The 9322-nt window shown below is 41.3% G+C and overlaps 1 protein-coding gene and 1 pseudogene across 1 annotated transcript in view; one reads left to right on the plus strand and one right to left on the minus strand.

The window, feature by feature from the left end:
- Positions 1-780: 780 nt before the first annotated feature.
- Positions 781-1457, minus strand: LOC102829878 (annotated as a pseudogene).
- Positions 1458-3052: 1595 nt separating this feature from the next.
- The window catches only part of DAO (D-amino-acid oxidase), a 21921-nt gene continuing 15651 nt past the window's right edge, over positions 3053-9322 (plus strand). The window contains exons 1-3 of the mRNA XM_006870431.1: positions 3053-3247; positions 4127-4241; positions 5889-5965. Of these exons, the coding sequence (XP_006870493.1) occupies positions 3054-3247; positions 4127-4241; positions 5889-5965 (386 nt within the window). The 5' untranslated portion in view covers position 3053. The remainder of the gene's footprint in view (positions 3248-4126; positions 4242-5888; positions 5966-9322) is intronic.

The raw sequence follows: 9322 nt of genomic DNA on the forward strand, positions 1-9322 counted from the left end.
TTTATCTACAGTGTAAGAAGTTTGATACACAAGTGTAATCCATAGTTTAAAACGTTAACTAGATCATCGGATATTTCTAAACACATCTTAAAGATGTGTCCAGTTTCAATTTCTGTTATTGATAATTAGATTGGTGGTGTTGTTGATTAGTACGGTGGAGTCAGTTCTGACTCCTAGTGACACTGAACAGGGTTTCCAAGGCTATAAATCTGTATGGGATCAGAAAGCCTCATCTTTCTCCCGCGGAGCCACTGGTAGTTTCGAACTGCTGACCTTGAGGTTGGCAGCCCAACTCATTACCACTACACTACTAGAGCTCCTTAATTAGATACTTTGATAATTAGATACTTCTAGTAAAAAATACTCACTTTATCCCTAAGTATCTTAAACACCAGAGTACTGGTGTGGTGCTGTAGGACAAACACTCGATCATAAGGTTGGTTTGAACCACAAGGTTGGCGGTTCAAACTCACCAGTGGCTCCTCAGAAACCCAATACAGGGTCGCTATGAGTCGAAAGTGACTCCACAGCACTTAACAATATCAATGATCGTAACTACTAGTATGACTGTAGTGTACTATTTCCTAGAGCTATTAAGCAAGGAAGGAACTAAAAAAAGATATTCAAGCAGCAGGCAGCGATTATGATCCTTTCACACAGTGGCATCTGAGTGACTACTGAAAGTCCAGGAATCATTTTTAAAACAAGAAAATTCATGCACTTCAGTAAATATGTCATATTTCTCACAGTTGAAATGTCCTTAGACATCGCACTTTCTTTTCAAGGGAATCCTGATTTTTCTTGACATTGTGGCGAGTTAGAACTTGAACTAGCAGCCTTCTTTATCTTATTGTGTTGCGTAGCGTTCTTCTTCTTTTTTGCTCGTACCTCCTCAGTGTAATTGAATTCTGACAAGGACTCAGATGATCCAGGTTTGTCTTCAGGATACATCTTTATTTTTTGCCAAGTCCTTTCAGATCCTTTTCTTTCTCAGTTGCAGCTTTTGACTTCCTTTTCTTCTTAAAATGATCCTTACTGTCTGACTCCGTTTCTGACATGGAACTTTCTGAAGATTTATGTTAACAGTTCTTTTTCCAAGTTTTCTTTTTTTATCCTCAGAATCTGAAGAACTGCCGGAAGTCACAGCTTGATGAAGAAGAAGATGAATACCTACCAGATTTCTTTTCCCTTTTCTTTGTCTTTTTTTAGATGAGCTCTCACTTCCACTTAACAGTTTTTCCCTATGTTTTTGTAGTTCTTTCTTCCAGTTCTCATTCATTGTTTCTTCAAATTCAGCCAGTGTCTTTAGAGCTCTTTGTTTGTTTTCTAGTTGCTCTTTCACTTCTTCCCAGGTGGGCCTTGGTCAATTCAGATAATCTTGGATCATCGGCCCTGAAGACTTGACTGTACCCCTTGATCTGGTTCATATAGGCTGCTCTATTGTCCCATTTCCCCATAGTGCCATAGGACTTAAATGCACAGTCAGATGGCAAGGGAAACCAGGCCTGAAAGAACCATTTCTTTTTGGTATCGTCACTCTGTGTATTTCTTCCAGTTTCTTTTGATGCTTCCTGTATCATTCAATATTTTGTCCATAAAATCCTTCAGTATTGCAAATTGAGGCTTGAGGGTTTTTTTTCTTCAGTTCTTCCAGCTTGAGAAATGCCGAGCATGTTCTTCCCTTTTGGTTTTCTAACTCTAGGTCTTTCCACATTTCATTGTCATACTTAATTTGTCTTCTTGAGGGGCTCTTTTGAAAATTTCTGTTTAGCTCTTTCTTCTTTTAGCTTTAGATTCTCTATGCTCAAGAGAAACTTTCAGAGTCTCTTCTAACGTTCTTTCTGGTCTCTTCTTTCTTTCCTGCCTTTTTAATGACCATTGGCTTTTTTCCCTGTATGATGTTCTTGATGTCCCACAACTCTTCTGGTCTTTTGTCATTAGTTCTAATGCATTAAATCTGTTGTTCAGCTGGTCTCTAAATTCAGGTGGGATATATTCCAGGTCTCAGAGTTCAGTGTTCAGGGTGCAGGCTCCAGGGAAAGGCTTTCTCTGTCATCTCTGGAGGAAGGACCTTGTCTCTTTTCAGCTTCTGTCCCTCGGTTCCTTGGCAATCTTCACATGATGTCTATCTTCCTTTCTGTTTGTGCTCTCTTCTCTGACCCTTATCTGCTCTTTTTATACCACAGAGATGTTTAGCTGAAAACTCGCCTATACAGATATAGTCTCATTACCAAAAAAATCATATTCCCAGATGGGTTTATTTCCACATGTATAGAGTTAGGATTGACAGCATATATTTTATTATTGTTGTAAGTGCTGTTGAGCTGGTTCTGACTCATAGCAACCCTGTACAGGTTTTCCAAGGAACGGCTGGTGAACTTAATCCACTTACTTTGTGATTCAAACCGACCTTGTGGTCTAGTGCTTATCCTACAGTGCCACACTAGTGGTGCACGATTCCATCTATAATAAGACTCAGGAACCATCTTGCTTGTGGTCAACAGCCAGTAGGTCGCAGAGCTGAGATTCAAAGCCAACTCCCATTTTCCGAGACCAGCTAACCCACAGTTGGCCAGGAGCTCTGCTAGGCCTTTGTTTCCAGCCTGGGGAGGGTGTGGCTGGAGAGGCTCCCCAGTAAAGCTGTATCACTTACCAACTGTGTGCCCTCGAATAAGTGAGTTTGCCTCCCTGTGTCTCAGTTTTTCCATTTGTGGAATGGGAACATGATAACTCTTGTTCATGGGTTCACTGTCAGGATCAAATTTGAAAAGGGCTTACTTAGCAGTGTCCAAGGGTCCTGGTGGTATAGTTAAGTGCTTGGTTGTTACCTGAAAGGTCAGCAATTGAATTCACCAACCACTCTGGGGAAAGATGAGGCAGTTCTACTCCATCCTACAGGGTCATTGGAATTGACTCCATGGGCAGCAGTTTTGCAGTGTCCAGCAATTTCTAAGTGCTCAGAAGAAGGTGGCAATGATCGTGAGATGCGAGATGATGGAGAAGGTTGTAATGATGCCCTGTTGATCCTTCTTCCCCTCAGGCAAGCCGGCACCATGCGCGTGGTAGTGATTGGAGCAGGGGTCATTGGGCTGTCCACTGCCCTCTGCATCCACGAACTCTACCACTCAGCCCATCAACCGCTGGACATAATGGTCTACGCAGACCGCTTCACCCCACTCACCACTACCGACGTGGCTGCCGGTCTCTGGCAGCCCTATCTCAGCGACCACTTCAATCCACAGGAGGCGTGAGTGGGGGTCCAGAGGTGGCTGGGGGCCTGTGGGACAGAGTCTGCCAATAGGGTACCTACCTCAGGGTTCATCAACAAGAACAAACCCTTACAGGGTCTGACCTGGCAGGCCAAACAAAAACACTGAAATCTGTGAGCGCTAGAACTTGAGAGGGGTTCCCAAGTTTTCTGCCTCTTGACAGGGTGCAGTCTTACCACTTTCCTATCACTCCTTTTAGTGAAAAAGATTTGAGTTTTCCTTCTCTGACAGGTTTCTGCCTCACATAGGCTCCCATTTTCAAAGGTTCATACATATGTGTGTGTGTATGTATATATATGTGTACATATGCGGGTCTACACATACACATGTTGTTGTTAGGTGCCGTCAGGTTGGTACCGACTCATAGTGACTGTATGCACAACAGAGAGGAAACACTGCTCAGGTCCTGCATTAACCTCACAATCATTCCTACGCTGGAGTCCATTGCCGCTGCCGCTGTGCAAATCCATCTCATTGGGGGTCTTCCTCTTTTTCACTGACCCTCCACTTTACCAAGCATAAGCACACACACACATATATGCTGACCTACATACATATATATGAGGGGACTCCAAAAAGTTTATGGAAAAATGGGACTAAAAGATAATAGAATTTTTTTATGAGCTTTCTAAAGCCCCTCGTGTAGACATACATATATACATGTATGAAAAAAAAGTGGAAGTTGGGAGAGGTGGACCATCTGTAGGCATATGGATCTTTGCAGGAGTGAACACTAGATTTCTGAGTGTTGGATACATCCTCAGCAGCCTAGTCATGGCCCTATGCAAACTGTCCCTCTGAGCTTCCTTGTTCAGCTAGGGATATTAGGTGACTAAGATTTTGGGTGTCTCTTTTAGGGACTGGAACCAGCAGACCTTCAACTACCTCCTGAGCCACATCCATTCTCCCAACGCTGAGAAAATGGGCCTGACCCTTATCTCCGGCTACAACCTCTTCCATGAAGCCGTCCCGGTGAGCGAGGTGTTCTTGAATGTGAGGGGAGTCCAAGGCAGGAGGCAGAGCCTTGTTTAAAGACTCTGCAGGGGCCCGAGTCAGGGCAGAACTTTGACCCTTATAGGTGTCAGACTCTTGGATTCAAAATAGGTTCACTTTAGATTTGTACTTTAAAAAAAAAATATTTTTGTTTCAAGTTTTATTATTATATTGGCAGAGATCTTCTAATAAATAGTACTAGCCCCTTTGTAAAGATGTAAAATACGTTCCGCACTTGTGGATGTTTAGTGTTTAAGCCAAAAGGTTTTCTATGTCACTAGGGGTCATAGGGATTTTCATAAAGATGGAATACAATGCTAATACAGAAACTTCCAAAGTATATATTATGTGCCAGGTCATGTCCCCATTATTTTACAATTGTTGTTGTTGTTAAGTTCTGTCCAGTTGGTTCCAACCTATAGCGACCCTGTATAGGGTTTCCGAGGAGCAGGTGGTGAGCTTGAACCACCAACCCTGCGGTTTAAACTGACTTTGCAGTCCAGCGCATTAACCCACAGCGCTACACCTCTCACAATAACAAGGAATAAAAAATCCTTAAGGGGTCTCTGGGTGGCAAAAATGATTAAGCGCTCAACTACTAAACAAATGGTTGGCGGTTTGGTCCACCCAGAGGCACCACCAAAAGAAAGGTCTGGCAGTCTGTGTCTGGAAGGTCACAGCCTTGAAAACCCTATGAAATGTAGTTCTACTCTGCAACATGGAGGGTTGCCGTGAGTCAAATCAGCTTGATGGCAGCAAGCTTGGTACGTTGGTAGTAGAAATGGTTAATGTGTTTAGCTGCTAACCAAAAGGTAAGAGGTTCAAATCCACCCAGAGGTACCTCAGAAGAAAGGTCTGGCAATCATTACCCTTATCCTGCAAATGAGAGTCCTGAAGCTCAGAGAAATTGAGTAACATTCCCAAGGTCACAAAGCTAATATTAACAGAGCTGAGGTGTGAACGTAGGCCTTTGGTGACTGCATGGTACCCACTGTGTTCAGAAGATCGTCATGGGCTGGAAGGATGAACTGCTTGGAGAGGGTGGTCTGACTTGTACCCAGAACCCCCTCCACCAGGCTCTCTATTATTGTTTATTCAATGAAGCTCAGGGCCTTACCCACATGATCTGAGTTACTTTCATAGTACCAGCTTCATGACACAGACAAGAAACCTGAGAATTCTTAGAAATCAGTGAATCTGTTCATGTTGGTAAAGAGTGGAACTTTTATCTCCATCTGGGTTGTTTGACCCTAAACTCTGCCACCTCCTTATCTTACCCCTTGGTGACCCTCATTGCTATCTTTCTTCTTCATTTCTTACCTTCACCCTATTGCTCTCTCTCCCTCTTATTCTTATCCTTATTATAGCATAGTGGTTGAGACTTGGACTCTGGAGCTGAAGTGCATGGGTTCAAATCTCAGTTTCATCACTTACTAGCTATGTGACCTTAACCTCTCTTAGCCTCATTTTGTCCCTCTGTACAATGAAAAGAAGAATAATATCTACCTCCATGAGTTGTTGTGAAACTAAAATGGCCTGATGTAAATAAATGCTAGAAACTCTATATGAGTTTCTAGAGTTCTTGTTGGTTTCCACCCATCCTTTTGTTCCTTCCTCTTTCTGTAGGACCCTTCCTGGAAGGATACAGTTCTGGGATTTCGGAAGCTGACCCCCCGAGAACTGGACGTGTTTCCTGATTACAGGTAAAGGGGCTGAGACACCACAGTCCAGAAAGACCTGTCCAGATGGTAACAGAAAATGGAGACACACACTTTGCAGTCCCATTCCAGGCCAGCTGGTACCTTTGGTCTCCTGGGAATTGATCCAACTCCTTCAGAGAGGACACCCACCTAGACTGGGCCTTGAAGTAGGGAGTATGTGAGATTGTTGTGTTGTTTTTATTACGTGTTGTGGAGTAGGTTCCGACTCATAGCAACTCTATGCACAACAGTACTAAACACTGTGTGATCCTATGTCATCCTCACAGTTGTTATGTTTGAGCCCATAGCTGCTGCCACTGTGTCAATGGGCAAAATGTGTCAAAGTCCTTGTGGCTTTTCCTGTTTTTCACTGACCCTCCACATGATATTCTTCTCCAGAGCCTTGTTATTGTTGGTAGGTGCCATTGAGTTGGTACCGACTCATAGCATAACAGAACAAAACACTGCCTGGTCCTGGGCCAACCTCACAATCGTTGCTATGCCTGAGCCCATTGATGCTGCCACTGTGCCAGTGCACCTTGTTGGGAGTCTTCGGACTTCCTCCTTTTCTTAGACCCGCCACTTTACCAAATATGATACCCTTCTCCAGCAACTGGTCCCTCCTGATAACATGTCCGAAGTAGAGAGATGAAGTCAGACCATTCTGGCTTCCAAGGTGCAATCTGTCTATACTTCTTCCAACACAAATTGGTTTGTTCTTTTGGCAGTCCGTGGTACTTTCAGTATTCTCCTCCAACACCATAACTCAAATACATCAATTCTTCTATGATCTTCCTTATTCACTGTTCAACTTTCACGTGCATATGAGGTTATTAAAAATACCATGGCTTGGGTCAGGTTCACCTTAGTCCTCAAATCTTTGCTCTTCAATACTTTAAAGAGGTCTTGTGCAGCAGATTTGCCTAATGCAATACGTCACTTGATTTCTTGACTGCTGCTTCCATGAGTGTTGATGGTTGATCCAAGCAAAATGAAGTCTTTGAAAACTTCATTCTTTTCTCCATTCATAAGAAAGTTGTTTATTGGTCCAGTGGTGAGGATATTTTGTTTTCTTTACATTGAGATGCAACCCATACTGAAGACTGTGGTCGTTGATCTTCATTAGTAAGTATTTTAAGTTCTCTTCGCTTTCAGCAAGCAAGTTTGTATCATCTTCATATTGCAGATTGTTAATGAGCCTTCCTCCAATCCTGATGCTACATTTTTCTTCATAGAACCCAGCTTCTCAGATTATATGCTCAGCATACAGATTGAATAAATATGATGAAAGAATACAACCCTGGCGCACATCTTTCCTAATTTTAAACCATTCAGTGTTCCCTTGTTCTCTTCCAACAACTGCCTCTTGGTCTATGTACAGGCTCCTCATGAGTACAATTAAGTGTTTTGGAATACTCATTCTCTGCAGTGTTGTCCATAGCTTGTCATGATCCACACAATTGAAAGCCTCTGAATAATCAATAAAGCACAGGTATACATCTTTCTGGTAGTCTCTGCTTCAGCCAAGATCAATCTGATATCAGCAATGATATCCCTCATTCATGTCCTCTTCTGAATCCAGCTTTAACCTGTCAATGTATGGATGCAAAGAATGATATCTCCAGGGACTCCTAATAGCATGTCTGAAATATGGAAGAAGTCTCACTATTGTGGATTATAAGGAACACTCTGACTGTACTTCTTCCAACACAGATTTGTTTGTTTTTCTGAAAGTCCATGTTACTTTTAACATTCTTCTCCAACACCATAATTCAAATGCATCAATTCTTCCATGGTCTGCTTTATTCATTGTCCAATTGTCACATGTAAATGAAGCAACTGAAAATACCAAGGCTTGGGTCAGGTGCACCTTAGTCCTCAAACTGATATCTTTACTCGTAAACACTTTAAATCATTTAGTATCTCCTTGTTTTGTTCTAATAACTGCCTCTTGATCAATGCGTAGATTCCTCATGAACGCAATTAAGCATCCTGGAATACCTATATTTTGCATTGTTATTCATAGTTTGTCATAGTCCACACAACTGAAAGCCTTTGCATAATTGATAAAGCACAAGTAAATATCTTTATGGTATTCTTTGCTTTCCACCAAGATTCATCTGACATCAACAATGATAATACTTCATTTCACATCCTCTTCTAAATCTGGCTTGAATTTCTGGAAGTTTCCTCTTGACATACTGTTGCAAAGTTTACTTGTATGTGATATTAATGATGTTGTTCGAAGATCTCCACATTCTATTGGGTCATCCCTTTTTGGAGTAGACACAAATATGAATCTCTTCCAATCAGTTTGCGAGGTAGCTGCCATCCAAATTTCTTGGCATTGATTAATGAGTGTTTCCAGGGCTGCATCAGTTTGTGAAAAGGTGTCAATTTGTATTCCATCAATTCCTGGAGCCTTGTTTTTCACCAGTGGCTTCAGTGTACCTTGGACTTCTTTCTTCAGTACCATCAGTTCTTCATCATAGGATACCTGTTGAAATGGTTGAACATCGACCATTTGTTTTTGGTACAGTGACTCTGTGTATTCCTTTCATCTCCTTTTGATGCTTCCTTCATCATTCAATATTTTGCCCATAGAATCTTTCTATATGGCAAATTTACTCTTAATTTTTTTCTTCAGGTCTTTCAGCTTGAGAAATTCTGAGCGTGTTCTTTTCTTTCGGGTTTCTAATTCTAGTTCTTTGTATATTTCACTATACTACTTGACTTTGTCTTCTTGAGCTGCCCTTTGAAATTTTCTGTTAAGCTTTTTTACTTCCTCATTTTTTTCATTCACTTTGGCTTCTCTACCTTCAAAAGCAAGTTTCAGAGTCTCTTCTAACATCCTTTTTGGTCTTTTCTTTCTTTCCTGTCTTTTTAATGAACACTTACTTTCTTCCTGTTTGATGTTCTTGATGTCATCCCACAACTCTTTGGTCTTTCGTCATTAGTATCTAATGCATCAAATCTATTCTTGACATGGTCTCTAAATTCAAGTGGGATGTATTCAAGGTCATATTTTGAGACTCAGGAACTTGTTTTTATTTTCTTTAGCTTCAGCTTGAACTTGCATATGAATAGTTGATTATCTGTTCTACAGTCAGCCCCTGGCCTTGTTTTGATTGATGATATTGAACTTTTCCACCATCTCTTCCCACAGATGTAGTCAATTTGATTCTTGTGTATTCCATCTTGTGAGATCTATGTATATAGTCACATTTTATGTTGTTTAAAAAGGTTTTATGTTTTGTTTTTTCTTTAAGTTTTTATTGTGGATTGAGTGTAAAATTACAGGGCAGATAATCAGTTTTACATTCAACAAATCATACAACTTATTTCATCACAATGATTACA

Source organism: Chrysochloris asiatica, unplaced genomic scaffold, assembly GCF_000296735.1.
Source record: "Chrysochloris asiatica unplaced genomic scaffold, ChrAsi1.0 scaffold00142, whole genome shotgun sequence".
Lineage (NCBI taxonomy): Eukaryota > Metazoa > Chordata > Mammalia > Afrosoricida > Chrysochloridae > Chrysochloris > Chrysochloris asiatica.